The sequence below is a fragment of the Haliotis rufescens genome, unplaced genomic scaffold (genome assembly GCF_023055435.1).
Source record: "Haliotis rufescens isolate VD_foot unplaced genomic scaffold, xgHalRufe1.0.p SCAF_5, whole genome shotgun sequence".
Taxonomy (NCBI): Eukaryota; Metazoa; Mollusca; class Gastropoda; order Lepetellida; family Haliotidae; genus Haliotis; species Haliotis rufescens.
The window spans coordinates 61,421,353-61,442,475 of record NW_025964223.1 but is presented as its reverse complement, the minus strand read 5'-3'; the positions used below and the strand labels follow the sequence as shown (position 1 = coordinate 61,442,475).

Here is a 21,123-nt window from a genome sequence, read left to right as displayed (position 1 = left end):
ACCACACCACACCACACCACACCACACCACACCACACCACACATACACACAGAGAGAGACACACACATCCACCCACACACATCCCAGAATATCTAATCGTTGGTACCTAATGATAATGCTGCAGTCATAAGGTTTTATCGTCTTAAACGATGTATTTAATCGAGTTCGAGAACAGAGTTTAACTGATTATCGTTTAATAAAACATCAATATTTGAAGCGTTTTACGTATTTCTGTCCAAGAATAGAATTCACTATGCAAAGATCCAAATATGAAATAGATGATGCGGCCTCACTGATATCCTATATTTCTTGTTCAGGAGGGGAAATCAGTGGAAGGGGATTGACTACTATTATTCGATTGTTATTGAACGATATCAGATCATCGAAATACCTGAAGCCTAAGTTAAACGTCTTGGCCAAATTACCTTGTTCTGACTTTGGCAATCAGAGGAGAAATCCCGATTCACATGCATAAAGAAACAGATCAGGTAGAAGAGAAGCGCAATTGGTTCCCATGGGGATGCCTACCTCTTGCCTGAATGTCTTACCCCCAAATTGTACATAGATGATATCAATGAGAAAGTCCAGAATTTCACATCTTGTTTTCTCATAAAACATCAAATGGCATATGCTTTCAATTTTTACAAATTGACTTGAACCTCTGAAGATAGTTTGTCATGTGGAATAGTGGTGTACAATGTTGAAAAATCAAATGTTTTGACATAATTGAACCTCGTTCTTTTCTGGGATTGCAAAGGGTCAAGCAAATCCTTTGAGTTTTTGAGAATCCACGTGCTATTAATTCCATTTGTGTCAAATACTTTCTGTGAATACGTCCAAGGACCTTCACTCAATAGGCATATTAAATTTACCACGATTACCAGGTGAGATCAAAAGACATGCATTAGGATTTCTTCGGACTTTTAGGTGAACAATTGACTTGCCTTTGCATGTGTTGGTCACTGGTCCCATCGGTGGGGCAGGATACCCTCATCTGGTATCATAACTATTTGATAGTGATTCCTAAACACATGCTTATGATATAGTCGAATCATACAGTCATTGGGCAGTGAATATGGAAAAGCTATTGTTTTTTTTACTTTATATTTCTACCAAATGTATGCAAGTAAACAATATTGCAATGTTATTTATTACTTCTATCTTTGTAATGCCAGTTCGTTCGTGTGTTCGTTTGTTGTTTAACGCCGCACTAAGCATTATTCCAGCTATATGACAGCGGTCTGTAAATAATCGAGTCTGGACTAGACAATTCAGTCATGGACATCATGAGCATCGATCCACGAAATTGGGATACGATGACATTAGTCTCTCGTATGTAGATAGATGGGGCCTGTGTTTACTTTGTAGTTTCGTTTGTTACATGTTCACTTGCAGTCTGAATCGAACAATCGACTTCACTTTTAGCACAGATTTCGTGTGGATACGGACTGGTTTTGTCGCTTTTGTTTTACACTGAAGACCCGGGTTCCATTCACCATACGGGTTCAGTGTGTGATGCCCATATCTGTCAACCACCCCTACCCCACCCCCCTTCTCCCGCGATGACATGACTTGGATATTACTGAAAGCGGCGTAAATCCCCAAAGGCTCACTAGCGGAAGATGCAAAAGTGATCCAAGCGCCTATTTTATTTTATTTTCAAATTTCGTATTCAATTGTTTCAATTGGTTCCGCAGACTCAATAGACGCTAGAAAATCTTGGCAAGATATCGTGTGTCCTCGAGGTCAGTTCCGGTGTGGGTCAGGAGAGTGCCTGGACAACGCGCTACAGAATGACAAGAAGAAAGACTGTAAAGATGGCTCGGATGAAACAATGGAAGGTACGGTCATTTTCCTCCGCAGAACGTGCAAAAGGTATTTCATGAATATATCTAGCTAAATCTGAATCTAAACATATCTTCAAATGGTGTGAACAAGGTTCTTAACAGATAGCAATGTTCCATGTTCAACAACTAAATGATTTCAATCGTATAATGGTTCGGGTTTCCTTCAGATGACAAGGGCCAGGGGGATTACTGGAACACCATCTACTCCAAACGCCCAACAGCTAACGATGATAAGCTGACAGACGCATGCGGTGAGCAAACATCAGTATAATTGAGTTAAATTTCAAGACAACTTCTTTTTACAGTATTTTATGCAGGAAACATATATTCATCAAACATTTTCTGAAGAAATGTATTTACTAAGCCCGTTTGTGGCCAAATGGCCGTGAATACATATTGGGACATCAACCAGTTCAAATTATCTCATCCAGAGCTTTCCAATGATATGAAGTTTGTTCTTGTGGTTGGGTCCTTTCCGTTGCTGGCAATTCCTAAGTTGTCACGCTCTGTCTCAGTAAACCATACACTGTTCCCTGTTCCTGCATAATAGATATGATTGCAATTATTATCATTGAACTATATTTAATACGTCTTAATACCGAGAATAAAATTGAGGAATGTAGTGCTCTTTATCTATTACTTGTATTTCAGGATTAAATAAGGTGCCCGAAGGATGCCAATGTAGAAACAAGACCATTCTTAAATGTGGGAATGCGCACCTCTCGTCAGTGCCTTCGGGGCTCTCGAAGGACGTGAAAGTCTTGTGAGTAATTCTCTCTTAATTGGCAGACAAATACCTTTAGACCTTGCAGGAGTTATGACACGAGAGCTGGTCATTTGCTTGGATATTTCTGTCACATGTAAGTTCTCTCTTTATTTCCTTAAGGGTATGAACGATTTTGTAAGATTCTGAATTTTCTAAATTCGTATTTTCCTGTGTATTTTCAGTGTCGGACATTAGTTTTGGAGATATCTAGCATATTGGTATCATACCAATTGCCGTGAAAATGTATTTGGGTAATGCAATTATTTAATGGACAACCATTTGTAGTTAAGAAAATATTTATATTCGACCCTGCGACATTTTCGTTGGACTATATCTTGGCATTCCATTTTCTTGAAGGTCTCATATTATACATTGCAAAACGTCATACATCCTCCCAACTCACTCACTTTCTCACTTACTAACTCGGTTTTGGTAATATGGTATTAAAAGAAAGGAAGTGAAAAGGTTTTAGCAAATACCAACTGTTGGGCGTGAATGGTATTGGCAAAATAACAGCTTTTAGCATTGAATAGGCTTTTGCAACATACCAGGTGAGGTGAAACGGGATTTAACGTCGCGTCCAAGATATAGTCGCACTGAAGCGACGTGCATGGCCGCGTGTGTATGGCTTCTTGTACTAGTCCGGAGCGGTGCCGATTCATGGTGCCAGCCCACTGAGATACCATGCTGCAGTTTAACACGAATACCCCACTCAGAGCCGACCACTCCTTGTTTTAGCCAATTAATGCCGAGCGCCAGACAGAGTAACAACAAGACATCTTTTAACGTCGTTTGGCATGACGCGACCGGGGATCGAACTCCGGACGGACGCCTTACTACGGAGGCGGTCAGGTAACAGACCAACTGTAGGGCGTGACACGTAACAACTGTAGAATTGAATAGGTTTGGATAAAGTAACAAGAGCAGGACGTGGGTATTACTCTCGCGGTATTTGTTATCTGGAGGAGCTTTGGAAGACGTCAGCAAGGACTTACGCCCCCTCATCACGGCGTTCGGACACCAGCCCTTGAAGACGCTCTTGAAGAAGCTTCTGTCATTCCATGTGCCCTTCTGCCTCCAGTGTTGCTTGTCAGAGGAGTTGAATGCCCGATAGGTATCAGATAACAGAAGCGGAAAGGTTCTGGTGGCTCTGTCGTAAACATACAGATATAGCAGTACAGTGATAGCAAGGCGATAGTGAATAAAGAGCGATAGACGGCGTCCATGAAAACAAGGCGATAGACGGCGTCCGTGAATACAGGGCGATAGACGGCGTCAGTGAATACAGGGCGATAGACGGCGTCAGTGAATACAGGGCGATAGACGGCGTCCGTGAATACAGGGCGATAGACGGCGTCCGTAAATACAGGACAATAGACGGAGTCCGTGAATACAGGGAGGTAGACGGCGTCTGTGAATACAGGGCGATAGACGGCGTCCGTGAATACAAGGCGGTAGACGGCGTCCGTGAATACAGGGCGGTAGACGGCGTCCGTAAATACAGGGCGATTGAACAGTAACCCGAACACTATAATAGGTTCCATGAAGTTGGTTGTAGTGTCCAGTTGAGGCGCCATTGCCAATGGCCCGTGAGCCGTCACTATTGTCATTGGTCTTTGGGCCATTACTAAATTCAGATGTCTGTCGGCCGTCACTATTGTCAGTGTTCTGTGCGCCATCTTTAAGGCCAGTCTGTGGGTCGTTATTCAGCCCATTGGTCTGTGGGCCGTTATTGAGGTCAGTGTTCTGTGGGTCGTTACTATTGTCAATGGCCCATGAGCCGTCACTATTGCCAGTGGTCTGTTGGCCGTTACTAAATTCAGTGGTCTGTCGGCCGCCACTATTGTCAGTGGTCTGTGCGCCATCATTAAGGCAAATGGTTTGTGGGTCGTTACTTAGCCCATTGGTCTGTGGGTCGTTACTAAAGTCAGTGGTCTGTGGGATGTCATTAAGGCCAGTGGATTGTGGGACGTCATTAAATCAAGTGGTCTGCTGGACATTACTAAGGTCAGTGGTCTGTCACCGTCACCACCACGAAGGCCAGTGGACTGTGGGACGTCATTAAAGCAAGTGGTCTGCGGGACATTACTAAGGTCAGTGGTCTGTCACCGTCACCACCACGAAGGCCAGTTGTCTGTGGGACGTCACTAGAGCAAGTGGTCTGAGGGCCGTCACTTAAGCCTATGCATGGTCTTTGTGCCGAAACTGAGGATATTGGTCTATAGGTCTTCACTAAAGTCAGTGGTATGTGGACCATCAACAAGATCAGTGGTCTGTCAGTCGCCGTTAAGCCAGGTGGTCTGTGGACCGTCACTTGGGCCGGTGGTCTGTGGGTCAACATTAAGCAACAAACTGAATACAATATCCCCACTCAAGACTGATGTTTTGTGTTTCTCGCTTATTCCTGCCCACCATTTACAGAAGTAACTTCAGAATCATGCAACTCCTAAAGGGCCATTACAAACAAATACCTTTTCAGCAAGATACAATCTAAAACAACAAGAATTTGTTCGTTAGAGACAGCATATAAATTACATCCAGGTTTAGGTATACCTTCATTTACGTACTTCTATTCAAGTGAGGACGCCCGTGAGGATATTGGCATTGCACTCTCGTATTGGATAACACGGGTATTCTGATATCTCTCAGTAATGTGCTCGTCCTTGTCAGATACAGATAATTTTATGATGAAGTTAGGGGAAGCCAACATTAAGGTAATTGCAAGAAGGTATTCTCTGATACTTATCGACAGAGGTTAATGGCTTACTCTACATCGTTAGTGAGTGCAGTCCTATAAATATAAGCGAGGCAACAAAGTCCATGACCAGAAGAAATATCTGCTGTACCCTTTGTTATTTTTCACGTTTTGTTACCATTTTGTTGTCCTTACATGTACACATATATGCTCTCTGCCTCATGGCATTCATTCATCTGATGAAGGAGTAAGCATATACTCCGAAACGTTGTGTTCCTCATAATAAAGAAGTAGACATCCATATATTCTCTTTCTAATGTGAATCACTTCTAAATACCTTTCAAAGACCTATCACAGTGTCCTTTGTACGATTTCCACAACTTCATGAGCATGTGTTTGTGAGTCACTATTAAATAGGTTTTCCTATTAAACCCTGTGCTTGAAATTGTAGGTGTGTCCGATATTGTATATATATTTGGCTTGAATGTAACACTTTATCTCAAGCTTTTATTAAGCATTTCACGTTAATATTGGGTTAAAGTATTTAATTTAATATTGGAATAAATCATTTTTCTGAGGGTCGAAACACGGGTAGAATAGATCTTCAGCAACCCATGCTTGCCGTAAAAGGCGACTATCCTTGTCGTAAAAGGCGACTAACGGGATCGGGTGGTCAGGCTCGCTGACTTGGTTGATGCATGTCATCGTATCCCAATTGCGTGGATCAATTCTCTTGATGTCAATCACTGGATTGTCTGGTCAAGACTCGAGTTTTTAGAGACCCGTCATAAAGATGAAATACTAGTATTGCTGAGTGCGGCGTTAAACAACAAACCAACAACAACAACAACTTAGAGTCGAATTTAGCATTTTATATTATATTTGAATTTAACATTTTATTTTATGCTTGAATTCACGATTAAATCTTATGCCTGAAATAAGTGATCTATCTGATATAATTTAGCAATGTATTGGATGCTCGAATTGATCAATTTATCTTCAGAAGATTAAATTAGATTTATTACAAAAATAACGCTAGTGTATTTTTGTGTTTATGTAATATTTGCAGACTGAAGTGTTCTATTTTATCTCATCCTATAACAATAATGAAATCGTCGAGTCGTGCGTATCTTATGCGGTTCAGATTAAGATCAGTTTCTTCTTAATGATAAACAATTGTCCTCTTCGTCGTATTACAAAAGCATCGCTCTGCAGGGGTCCGCTCATGCAGCAACTGCATAAAGATTAACCATTTCCCCTTCACCTTTTGTGCGCAGTGCCATATATCCCTTTCCTGTTTGTTCTTGGTTGTCGCCGACAAGGTCATAGACATATAGTGTTGTTCTTATCAACGGGGACGCAGAATAACAAGTCATCAAAAACTGTAACGTAAATGACATCCGTCCAACATAAAGGCCGTCTAGCAAGCATGTACTGGGTACATTGAAATAATCGAGATTTTTTAATTTCCTTTCTGTCAGTTTATAACACGACCATAATTTAGTGCAACCATTGGCCTCGTGGTATACGTCGATGTATCACTCGAAAAGGCATATCACTGGTTCTGTCAGCTTCTCGTCAAGCTACAGCTACGACCTTAACCTATAACGAAGTCTTTGGCGGGCATTTAGGAGTTGTAAAAACATGAGCACATGCATGACACTTTTTGATGGATGACTACTTCTTCATTCTTTGTAAAGACATTTCAGGGCTATTCCTTGACCCTCATCAAGTCATGGTTATTCTCGTAAATCTCAACAGGGTACACCGATAAGGTCGGTGAATACCGAGTAAACGTTTTAGTATATATATATATATATATATATATATATATATATATATATATATATATATATATATATACACAAAATATATTCAAAAGATATTCACAAAATAAACTCCCACGTTTCAGCTTATATATATTTGTGTGTTTATATCAACTTGAAGATAAAGCTGAAACGTGGAAGAACAATCTGTTTCGTGTGATTATTTTGTGGATATCCTCATTTCATATGTGATACTGTACACTAGTGAATCTCACCACTGTATTTATATTTTTAAAAATATTTTTATATATGTTATTTCATGCTGATAAGTTTACACGAGGTAGGTTTTATGTACAAAGATAATAATGTAAGGAGGAAGCTACAGGGAACAGCGGGGGATTTAGCCAATTGACAACAATGAAGATGTAGTGATGATGGGCCTGGGTGTGAAAACAAGAAGCTGCCTATGGTAACAATAAAGCAACAAGACAATCAAGATGTCCATTTGCTGTTAATGGTAGGTGTAGAGTTAGTGTCAGGCTTTTTTCTTTGGATTTCAATAGATTCTTGACGTTTCCTCTTTTTTCAGTGGTTGATGTTGGTATGGAGAATTTCGGTTTGTTGCCAGGACATTGGGTAATCAAAAGTGTTTTTTTCTTGATAACATCAACAATGAAGGGGCAAGATGTAGCTCTAAGACGTCATTACAAAGAATATAGAAGTTGTTATCCACAAAAAATAGTGTCATGTTTTTATGTTCTTCAAACTTCTTAATGCCTATCAAAGACTTCATTATAGGCTTAGTACGTTGTTAAAAGAAGGGCGATAAGCTGATAGCACCAGTGACATACATTCTCGAGTGATGCATCTACGTATTCCACGAGGGTAATGATTGTGCTGTATCAAGGTCGTGTTATAAACTGGCAGGCAGGAAATTAAAAACATTCACCTGATGAAGGGGCAAGAGTAGTCATGAAACAATGTTTCAAAGAATAAACGAGTGTCATGTATTCATAAACCTATAATGGATTCCTAAACACATGCCGTGTTTGTTCTCTTTATCTTGTTGATTTGACTAGTGATTAAAGCCAACAGTCGGACGTTGCCATCGTAAAAGGTGCAACATGACACTCACACTGACACACAGCACTACTACATTTATATAAATCAGTCTCAGAGAGATTGAACAGATAGCGACGAGATCTACTCCCTGACAACCAACACCTAGGTTGTACTGTCAGGACTAAAGCGGTTCAGACATGATTTATATTTTGTGACCGAACATTGTTTTCCCCGTGTTTTTTAGAAAAACATGACTTGCCTTTGCGTGTGTTTATGAAGTTTGCCACCTCGCTATTTGAAAGTGATTCATAAAAATCATTCTCATAATAGAGTCGGAATCGTACAATGGACTTTGCTTTTAATGGAGATTTCTCCTCGAAAGTTGGCCTGAGAATACAGTATGCTTCTCCTGAAAGTCACAAGACATGAAACAGTTAGAAAACATGTCATTATATTCAAGAAATAAACGACTCGTGGTCGTTGTTTATAGTACAAAAAAACACTGCATGGAGAATAAACCATGGGTCGTTTATTCTTATATGAGACATCAACATTATGTACAACCTATTTAAGGATGACGATAAATGTCGTACAAGTCCATTTTATGCACAGGTGGGTATTTCCCGCATATTCCCCCAACCCTCACTTCGATTACCTGTACCTTTCCTCCAGTACCGATTGTCATATCTCTCCCGCTTTGGGATGCGATCGTTCGGCCATCGTGTTTATCTCCGTTGCACAGCTACATCTATGGGGAACAACTCACTAGACACTCCCCACTATAAAGTAATAACGTCGTCATATATGCATATGCCGCAAATGAACATATTGATGTGTTTCGTTAGAGTCTTGATACCGGATTCTATTTCAGAAAATTTAACATGGGAATAAATAGTAAATATGTTCTATTCTGACCACGAATCCCCAAATGGATTTATAAACAAAAGTCTGAAGTTGCTTGTTAATCTAGACGTAATAACTTCATTTTACAGGTGATCGATATTCTCTCATTTTCAGAGATTTGTCGGGCAATCGGATAGAAGTTGTATCCCACAGCGATTTTAAAGACATGCAGCATCTTGAGGAGTTGTAAGTCTCTCCATATTTTCAAATCGTTCGCACTCTCTGTTCAACCTCTAACACAAGCTGTGACAACTGTGACACGCTTTAACGAACCAACTTGACGTTTATGACAGAACTTTAACGTTTAATGTGAAAGAGAACATAAAACGTGAGCGGAGTAGTGACATGACTTCACAGATTATTGCCACATTCAAATAAATGTAAATATTGAGCCCTTCATGCCTAGTAGAAGATAAGTGTCATTTTCGAAAAAGATTGAGTCAGAAACTGAGCTTCATCGTTAGACACTGACGAAGTTTTTCTGCTGAATAATCTGTGAAGAATTTTGTCATAGTGTGTTTCATCAGTATTCGTATGTCAATAGATAAAAACATATCCATTTTCAGAATATTCAGTCACTGCTACCTAGAAGAAATACAGAGGAAGGCCTTCAACACATGCTCAAAACTACGAAAGATGTAGGTATTACTAAATGCACTGTCCACACCAAAGTCATACACACACTGTCCCCTTAACGTCATGTAGTAGAGCATTACATTACGACATTACGATTCGAAAATAACTTTAATCCAAAACCTCTCCAACCTATCAAAACCTGGAATAACAATATTTCGCATATTTCCATTTTTGTGATACATGAAAAGAAGCAACACACAAAGCATCACTGATATTGATGGAATATTGCTAACAATACTCGCTAAAACAAAAGCGTCCAGAGCACTCCAATGCAAATCACACTTGTAAATATATTTTGAAAGGATCTATAACAAGGAATCATCGCGGGTTTGTATATATAAGAGTAGTTTATTACACGTTGAAGTACGTATCATTAAATCAAACTTGAGGTTCATATTAAATTATGTACAATCTCGGCTCATAGACATTTGCGATGAATGTGTACTCCACTTATGGAACTTAACAAAGTCCCCCCTTTTGAACGTAATTTCATGTGTCTTAAAACCCACCAGTCTCCTGGAGTTCAGATAGCTTACTAACTCACTCTTGCAATACCACAGTTGAGAACGCCACTTCAAACAGTGTCCTCATGTTCAGGTTCAAACTGACGCAACGAGCGTCCACTGCAACGAATGTCCCATGCATTTATCGAGATATAGTAACCGTCTCAATTCCCAGTTCAAGTAAACCTCGTATATTAAAGGTACGAATAATGGTTATGAATAATGTTATCTCCCATTGTTTCGTAAATTATCTTCTTAGCACGGTCCCACAATCCTGTTGTGCGTAGGCTGAAAGTGTAACGAGACAGTAGCCATTCCTTTATAGTCCAGCGAGTTCAGATATTGCTCAGTACCCTTTGGTCTCATCAGAAAACTACCCAACCGATGCAGTCTGAATCTGATAAGCCGTCGTTATGATCCTCCTGTCAGGATACGTGTTTGTTATTGTGTTTACCTTGAGATAAAAATGACAAATTGAACGTCACCCCGCTTAGAAACTCTGATGTTGCTTTGATACTTCAATGTTATATCAAAAGCATTTTTTTCTGTTTTGCCCCCAATCCAAACTTGATACTGATTCCCGATGGCCTCAATACGCCATACCCTGCGGACAAGCAATCAGTCCCTCTGTGTTTAATCTGTGCGCCATATGAAGTTATCCGAGATGTTATGTATCGTCGGCGTCCCCTGCGAGTAACGATAGCACAGCGGCTTCTGTATCAGAGACCCTTCGCTCTCAGACAATATAATTCAATAACATTAACATTGTGAACTCATGATTCGTCCTTGCTTAAAGGCACTTCAATGCGTTATACATCGTTGTCTAAATTACCAGGCTACAGGAAGGGGGTTGTGATTACATTATCAATGTACTCTATCCATATTTGCTTTACTGGTGTCATATAGTAAAGTTATTCTTACATATGATTTAATAAAACCAAAGTATATGTTAACGTGGTAGTGTTGAATTAATCCTGCGGATATATGACCATCCTGAGTGTAAGGTAACTCTTAGTAGGAGTAGATGGCGTGTTGAATCTGAAGTCCTCAAACTGGCCTCCAGAAACAGATAATGTTCTCCAGCTATATTGTGAGAAATGGGGCCTTGAAGTAAATTTGAAATGTGAAATGCTATTGTTTTCAGAAAAGGTGGTATTTTAAATAAATTTGAAAAATGGACGTATTGTAATAAGACAGTCAATATTGTTTCACATTATAAATATTTAGGATTGACTGTATCTTCTCGATTATCATGGTTAACAGCATGTAAGCTCTGCAAGCATCTAAGGCCTTGATTCCTGTCTATAGAGTTTTTTAAAGAAAACAAATTTATATCTTTCCGAGGTGTTTCGGACATTTTTTGACAGAAAAATAGGACCAATTTTTCTGTATGGTTCAGAAATATGGGGATGTCAATATAATGATTCCATAGAAAAAAATCATGCCATGTACTTTAAACGTTTTTTAGGTGTCGGTAAATATGCCTCTAACAAAGCCATTCTAGGAGAAACTGGTCGTACCAGTCTTTTTGTTTCATCCCAGCTACGGGTAGTTAAATATTGGATAAAGCTACTTCGTATGAATTCAAATAGATTTCCTCTTCATTGTTATAATATGTTAAAAGGCTTGGATGAAAAGGGTAAATATTGTTTATGGGTGTCTGATATCAAGAATATTCTTTGTATGTTCTCTTGCATGGATATCTCAAGATGTTGGAAATGATAAATAATTTATCTTCATGCTTCAGCAAAGATTACTTGATATATTTTCACAAGATTGGCACTGTCAAATATCATCCTCAAGGTTTTTATGCCATTATACGAACATAAAATCATTACTTGTTCCTGAAAAATATGTATCTGAACTTCAAGATAGAACTTTGAGAAGATCTTTGTGTAAATTACGCATATCATTACATAATTTTATTGTTAATAATCTCAGAAAGAAAAATGTACAAGATAAAGAAAGTAGTTTATGCCGTTATTGTAATGAAGGCTATGTTGAGGATGAGTTTCATGTACTTCTCATTTGTAAACTTAATATTATCAGTTTCTTAGAAATAGATACCTCCCTATGATTTCAACTATGTACAAAGATGAACAACTGATGAAAAATTTGTTGAACTCCCGCAATTCTAATACAATATCATCTCTGTCAATATTCCTGAAGAAGATTTTTAAAAATTAGACGTTAATATTATATGTAAACTTATTATTACCTTCACGTGACTGTACAATGTTGATACAAAAAAAACTACGCACTTCTGTACTATAGGTCATATGGCCTAAAATATTGAATTAACTTCTGTCTGTCTGTCTGTCTGGCTCTTTATGTACAATCTCGGCTCATAGACATTTGCTAGTATATGTTAACGTGGTAGTGTTGAATTAATCCTGCGGTTATATGACCGCCCTGAGTGTAAGGTAACTCTTAGAAGGAGTAGGTGGCGTGTTGAATCTGATGTCCTCGAGCTGTCCTACTGACATCCTGCTATTCCCGCAGATACCTCACAGACAACCTGCTGGGGGACCTTCCGCAGGACATGTTCCCAGAGAACAATAACGTTGAAGAGTTGTGAGTATGAGAAATATTTATTATAACACATAATATGAAATTTTAAAATAAATATGAAATAAGAACACCGTCTTGTTATTAAAAGGGGTAGGCCATGGATCCAAGACGTTACTATGCGCACTGTGGTACGTTTTCGTCCTCCCTGGGATCTTGTCTGGTGTCGGAGTTGGGTGTTGTGCAAAATATAGACTGACCATTCTATTCATGGTATCAAGGCATTTATATATAAACAATCTTGTCATCAAAATGGGATTGTCGTGGATTATATAGTCACTCTTCAGATAGAGTCGGAAATTCCGCTACATACGGAATATATATAAATACTGAAAACGCACGCACGCACGCACGCAAACACACACACACATCTTCAGCAACCCATGCTTGCCGTAAAAGGCGACTTTGCTTGTCGTAAGAGGCGACTTGGTTGAGTGGACTTGGTTGATGCATGTCATCGATCCCAATTTCATGGATCAATGCCCATGATGTCAATCACTGGATTGTCTGGTCCAGGCTCGATTATTTACAGACCGCCGTCATATAGCTGAAGTATTGCTGAGTGCGGCGTTAAACAACAAATAAACAAAGAAAACAAACATGATATCAATCGCTGGTTTACTTCGGCCAGACCCTGATATTTTACAAGCCCCCATCATATACAGTAGCTGGAATATTGCTGAATGCGGCGGTAAACAGGAAAAGTAAGAAACCTGAACCTGGCTATGGCAGGGCAACCTGACACGGTCTTATATAAGACAACAATGAAGGCAAAAAGAAACTACAGCAAGCTCAAAGACATGCTATCACAGTAAAGCGGTCAGGACACTTCCTTCTCACATCTTTGGTGATCAGATTAGGTGCTATTCATGTCCTTCAACAATACAGTTGGATATTCAAATATCAGCTTTTTATTGGTGTTGGTTGATGAATGGCTTGATAAGCTGCCCGATGGTATTAGCCAGCGAAGAGGCCCATATATAACGGAAGAAACTAGAATTTGACGTCTTTCTTGGCTAATTTATTCTTCTTATATAACATATTTTCACTTCAATCATATTGTTGTGAAGGACATGTTAGTTTAACATATTGCACATATGTCTTGAATTGTTGATTCATCAAAATGTTATTTGATAGAAATGACACGAATCTCCAATTAAAGCCTGTCGTGCATTAAACATTTTCAGGTCCCGAGAGGGAGAAGGAATTATGTTGGCGTGGTTTTGTTGTCAGTATACATGGAAATGAGACATATATTTTTATTTGTTACATTGGAAAATACAAGCGTGTGATCACTGTTACATTGGCTTTATGTGCCAGCCACATTGCAGAATAAGACCAGTAGCAGTGTATGTCATGAGCCAGACACGTTTAAGATTAGACAAATTATCTAGTGTACGACTGTGGCAGACACATTGCATATTTAAACAGTGACACTGTACGGCTGTGGCAGACACATTGCTGAGTTCGACAAGTATGGTATGTGGCTGTGTCAAGCTTATTGCTGAGTTCGACAAGTATGGTATGTGACTGTGTCAGGCTCATTGCTGAGTTGGACAAGTATGGTGTGTGACTGTGTCAGACTCATTGCTGAGTTGGACAAGTATGGTGTGTGACTGTGTCAGGCTCATTGCTGAGTTGGACAAGTATGGTGTGTGACTGTGTCAGACTCATAGCTGAGTTGGACAAGTATGGTGTGTGACTGTGTCAGACTCATAGCTGAGTTGGACAAGTATGGTGTGTGACTGTGTCAGGCTCATAGCTGAGTTGGACAAGTATGGTGTGTGACTGTGTCAGGCTCATAGCTGAGTTGGACAAGTATGGTGTGTGACTGTGTCAGACTCATTGCTGAGTTGGACAAGTATGGTGTGTGACTGTGTCAGACTCATAGCTGAGTTGGACAAGTATGGTGTGTGACTGTGTCAGGCTCATTGCTGAGTTGGAAAAGTATGGTGTGTGACTGTGTCAGGCTCATTGCTGAGTTGGACAAGTATGGTATGTGACTGTGTCAGGTTCATTGCTGAGTTGGACAAGTATGGTGTGTGACTGTGTCAGACTCATAGCTGAGTTGGACAAGTATGGTGTGTGACTGTGTCAGGCTCATTGCTGAGTTGGACAAGTATGGTGTGTGACTGTGTCAGGCTCATTGCTGAGTTGGACAAGTATGGTGTGTGACTGTGTCAGGCTTATTGCTGAGTTGGACAAGTATGGTGTGTGACTGTGTCAGGCTCATTGCTGAGTTGGACAAGTATGGTGTGTGACTGTGTCAGGCTCATTGCTGAGTTGGACAAGTTACAGTATGTGGCTGTGTCAAGCTTATTGCTGAGTTCGACAAGTTACAGTGTGTGACTGTGTCAGGCTCATTGATGAGTTAGACAAGTTACAGTATGTGGCTCTTTCACACCTATTGTTGAGTTCGACAAGTTACAGTATGTGACTCTTTCAGGCCTTTGGCTGAGTTAGACAAGTTACGGTGTGTAGCTCTTTCGGGCCTTTTGCTGAGTTAGACAAGTTACGGTGTGTAGCTCTTTTAGGCCTTTTGCTGAGTTAGACAAGTTACGGTGTGTGGCTCTTTCAGGCCTTTTGCTGAGTTAGACAAGTTACGGTGTGTGGCTCTTTCGGGCGTTTTGCTGAGCTAGACATGTTACGGTGTGTGGCTGTGTCAGGCCCATTACTAAGTTCGACAAGTTACCTTGTATGACTGTGTCAGACAGATTGTTAGAGAAGAAATTCTACAAATCATTCATATCGAAATGTTTGATGACTTCACATTAGGATATTACTTCTGCATACCAACATCGATAAATACACTTTCAAGTACATAATGAATAAACATTCATCTCATCAAATCATTTGGTTAACGACATATACAGTGACAACCTTTTAACGTATGAAAACAAAAACAAAGTAGTAAAAGAACTTTGTTGTACATACAAATAAGAATAAGAATGATAATGCTTAATTCACATAATATTGTGAAATTACTTGTGTATAATTCAAATGAAGACGGTCTAGTTTAATTACCGTTTGAATTCCAATTTGTAATCTACAACTTTCGTTCTACGTGTGGTAAACAATCATCCTAAGATGTGCATATGTATTGGGGATCAAAGTTTCGAGAAACAAATATTTGGTTAGACTGGAAGCGGTCCTTGTTTCCAATTTTGAATTTCAATGAGAAATCCGAGCAATTTTTATTCCTCTTCTTTGGTGTGTTATGAATGGATAGCTATTTGATATGTTAACACATTTTACCATTTGCTAGGGACAATGTTTAAATTATTGATTTTTTAAAGGTATATTGGGACATTATTTATGTTTTGTTATATAACAAAAAAGACTTATCCAGCCAAGCATTTGGCATGACTGACTTCCATCTGCAGATTTCTGTCCAAAGACTTTATTCAGCCTTTCTGTGGGCAGGACATCCTTACCCTTTTCGCGAACACCTGGTGTCAAATTCGATCCATCCAAGTGTTGTTTTTGTTCGCTGTTTTGCCTTTTACGCCCATTGAAATCTGTTTCGGCAGATAATCGTGACTAATGCTTCTCAGGCGTTGACATTTGATATTTGCCCTTCCAGGTATCTGAGCCACAACCGTCTGACAATTCTTAAACCTGAATACTTTGACAGGCTTACAAAGCTGAAGCATTTGTAAGTACCACGATGTTTACTGATTATCTATAAGAACATTTGCCCTTTTACAATTTTCAGTTGAAAAATACCAACAGCTGGAATTAATCGGTTCTTTAATTCATGAATGCAAATGTATTTTAAAAAATACAAATTTCAAATAGACCAATTATCTTGTGTTTGAAGTGCTTTTCTGTGTGGAAAATGGTTCCCAGAGCCGAATCTGGTGAGTGAGTGAGTATGGTTTTACGCCGCTTTTTGCAATATTACAGAAGTATCGCGGCGGGGGGCACAAGACATGGACTTCACACATTGTTTCTCATGTTGGGAATCGAGCCCATGTGACGAGCTAACGTTTTAACCACAAGGCTACCCCGACCGCCCCCTGGTGACTGGAAATTCTGGTTCTGTTGCAAGGCGTAGATCGTTACTCATATCAGACACCCTGGTTTGCTTAGTTAGATTTTTAACAGGCGTCTATGATATCTTTGGAATATTGATGACTGCGACGTTAAACAGCATTCATCACTCACTGCAAACGCTTAAATATTGGAAATGAGTGGTTTTTTCTTTAACATCCAAAGGTTACCATTGCACAGATATCCTTCACGTTTCATGTTTTCAGAAAGCTTGATAACAACCTCATCAGAGATATAGTCCCGATGACATTCGCAAAGACAGGCAATTTGCAGTCGTTGTGAGTAATTAACCATTGGGAATTCTACTTATTAAGCACAATGGTACTAAGAATTGGCAATTTGTTTTTTTTGCATATGATGCGAGGATTGCATGGAATATGTTGTATTATGTTAATCAAGGGTAGTCACGGACGATGCAGATATAAAATTTAGGCCACCTCTGAGCGATGTCAGCTTTTTACAGATCCTTCGAAATAGACCCATCGCGAAATAATGTAAGACTATTGCAGCGTAATGCGTTCCTGTACTAGACTTCATTGTATAGAGAACCCGTGAAGCTCCGGTTTAGAATAGGTCTTCAGAATCCCATACTTGTCGTAAAAGGCGACTAACGGCATCGGGTGGTCAGGCTCGCTGACTTGGTTGATGCATGTCATCATATCCCAATTTCATGGATCAATGTTCATGATGTCAATCACTTGATTGTCTTGTCTATTTACAGTCCGCTGTACACATAGCTGGACTATTGGCGTTAAACAAACAAACATTGTATAGGGATTCTGGAATTCCGTGTACACATACACTGTTATGTGCCGCGTGATGTGTTCAGCACTGAGTTAAATGTATTGCGGTGGTACAAATATTAGCGTGTAGACATTAAAAACATATTGAAAAAGAACATAGCTATTCGCAAAGCAACTCTGAACTTTAAGATCAGTTCTACATAAAGTCTGTTCCCTTATACTCAAAATCAAACGTTACTATCAGCGGGTTCTTCTCCATCATATTTTGTTTTTTTGGAAGCATACAACTCAATAGTACTCTTCGTTGAACACTTTCTAAAGGCTTTTTTGTATTTTTAACATTGTAATTGATCAGTTTGCAAAACCATATAGCCTATATCATCATAAATATACATTTTCAGTTATCAATAACCTGATATGGCCATAGTTATTATGTTGTTGAGTATAACATCCATATATCAGAAATAACAACTTCTTCGTCCTGCTTTCCTCCAAGGTTACTTGATGGAAACAACCTAGACAAAATCGAACACAACTATTTCGCTGACTTGGGTAAACTGCAGACGTTGTGAGTATAATGCTTGTTCTCGGAACATTGTCCATCTTCCCTATAGGATTGGGAGGCTAGTGCGTCCTCAGTGCCACATGTTTGAGATGAGAACCCACTAAATTGTACGCAAAGCTAGACTTTGGAGATTATATGTGATTGTACCCAGACGCTCTGACCGATGTTGATTAATGGAATCAACCCTGATTTGTCTGGTCCAGACTCGATTACTCACAAGGCAATGTGACCTATTCAACTGATGTGGAGGAGAGTCCAAAGTGATGCTGGTCCTAGATGTTTATGGTATTCCAGATTCCTCAAATCCACCCGCAGGGGTAAAGTGATGACGTATCAACCATGATCATCGGATCAGATACACGTCTAAGGGACGCAACTCTGCACATCAAATTAGAACACCTGTTCCCCTCGTACTGGACACTCCTATCTATAGTGTAGGCTGTAGTGGCTTTGTCTATGAATATGACTGGCGCTCAATTGACCAGTGTTGAATATTGAAAATGCACTGATGTGTCTTTTCTTGTCTTGTGCACGTATGGAAATTTGTCAGATTTGTTATTCTAATTTCAGAATCATATCCCGAAACCGAATTGCATCCATAGAATCCAGTTCCTTTCGTACCCTGAAGAGTTTGAAACATCTGTAAGTACCGATTGCCTTTACTTAGAAGTAGTGGACATTATAACGTAAGGTTAGAAACAAGGGTTGTCAGTGGTAGAAAGGGACGTAACTCTTGAGCCTCTAATACTCAAGTGCTCGTTCAGCTTGGAACTTCATACAACGAACACTGCAAGAGGTAACTGTATCATGAACGTATGTTTTTTATAAAATCTGTGTTGGGTCGATATATCCTTGTTGTCATTGCTATTAAGCTCAATGATAAGTAGCCTACCAATGAAATACATTTTTACGCACACAATAAACATAAACATATTCAAGATCATTTAAAAAAACAAAACATTGTATAGTATCCAACATCACACATACACGGAATATCAGCAAACAAACATAGTGAATATCACCACACAAATACACCATCTAACATATACAGAGTATATAATCACAAATATACAGGGTACACCATCACACACATATATAGTACATCATCACACATATATATAGTACATCATCACACATATAAAGGGTACATTATCACACACACATATATATATAAAGTACATCATCACACATATAAAGGGTACATCATCACACATATAAAGGGTACATTATCACACATATACAGGGCACATTATCACACATATATAGTACATCATCACACATACATATAGTACATCATCACACATATAAAGGGTACATTATCACACACACACACATATATATATAGTACATCATCACACATATACAGGGTACGTCATCACACATATACAGGGTACATCATCATACATATATATAGTACACCATCACACATATACAGGGTACATCATCACACATATAAAGGGTACATCATCACACATATAAAGGGTACATCATCACACATATACAGGGTACATCATCACACATATATATAGTACATCATCACACATATAAAGGGTACATCATCACACATATAAAGGGTACATTATCACACACACATATATATATATAGTACACCATCACACATATACAGTGTATATCATCACACATATAAAGGGTACATCATCACACATATATATAGTACACCATCACATATACAGGCTACATCATCACACATATACAGGGCACACCATCACACACATAAAGGGTACATTATCACACATATAAAGGGTACATCATCACACATATACAGGGCACACCATCACACACATAAAGGGTACATCATCACACACATACAGGGCACACCATCACACACATAAAGGGTACATTATCACACATATAAAGGGTACATCATCACACATATACAGGGTACATCATCACACATATACAGGGTACATTATCACACATATACAGGGCACACTGTCACACACATAAAGGGTACATTATTACACATATACAGGGTACACCATCACACATATACAGGGTACATTATCACTTATATACAGGGTACATCATCACACACAGATATAGTATATCGTCACACATATAACGGGTACATTATCACACATATATTTAATACATCATCACACATATAAAGGGTACATCATCACACATATACAGGGTACATCATCACACACATATATAGTACATCATCACACATAGAAAGGGTACATTATCACTCAAATGTAAAGTACACCATCACACATATACAGGGTACACCATCATACATATTCAGGGTACATCATCACACACATATATAGTACATCGTCACACATATAATGGGTACATTATCACACATATATCTAAAACATCGTCACACAAATAAAGGGTACATCATCACACATATATATGGTACATCATCACACATATAAAAGGTACATCATCACGCATATATAAAGTACATCATCACACATATAAAGGGTACATTGTCACTCATATATATATATATAGTATATCATCACACATATAAAGGGTACATCATCACGAATATATATAGTACATCATCACACATATATATAGTACACCATCACACACATATAAAGTACATCATCACACATATATATATAGTACATCATCACACATATATATAGTACACCATCACACATATACAGTACATCATCACACATATAAAGGGTACATCATCACACATATACAGGGTACATCATCACACATATATATAGTACACCATCACACATATATAGTACATCATCACACATATACAGGGTACATCATCACACATATACAGGGTACATCATCACACATATATAAAGTACACCATCACACATATATAGTACATCATCACACATATACAGGGTACATCATCACACATATACAGGGTACATCATCACACATATAAAGGGTACATCATCACACATATATATATAGTACATCTTCACACATATAAAGGGTACATCATCACACATATAAATGGTACATCATCACACATATACAGGGTACATCATCACACATATACAGGGTACAC

At 38.9% G+C, this 21,123-nt stretch overlaps 1 protein-coding gene across 1 annotated transcript in view; it reads left to right on the top strand.

Moving 5' to 3' along the window:
* The window catches only part of LOC124143834 (relaxin receptor 2-like), a 66,099-nt gene that overhangs the window by 34,380 nt on the left and 10,596 nt on the right, over nucleotides 1-21,123 (top strand). The window contains exons 3-12 of the mRNA XM_046512950.2: nucleotides 1,698-1,841; nucleotides 2,015-2,098; nucleotides 2,499-2,610; nucleotides 9,154-9,225; nucleotides 9,606-9,677; nucleotides 12,681-12,752; nucleotides 16,330-16,401; nucleotides 17,006-17,077; nucleotides 18,039-18,110; nucleotides 18,678-18,749. Coding sequence (XP_046368906.1) covers nucleotides 1,698-1,841; nucleotides 2,015-2,098; nucleotides 2,499-2,610; nucleotides 9,154-9,225; nucleotides 9,606-9,677; nucleotides 12,681-12,752; nucleotides 16,330-16,401; nucleotides 17,006-17,077; nucleotides 18,039-18,110; nucleotides 18,678-18,749 — 844 coding nt within the window. The remainder of the gene's footprint in view (nucleotides 1-1,697; nucleotides 1,842-2,014; nucleotides 2,099-2,498; nucleotides 2,611-9,153; nucleotides 9,226-9,605; nucleotides 9,678-12,680; nucleotides 12,753-16,329; nucleotides 16,402-17,005; nucleotides 17,078-18,038; nucleotides 18,111-18,677; nucleotides 18,750-21,123) is intronic.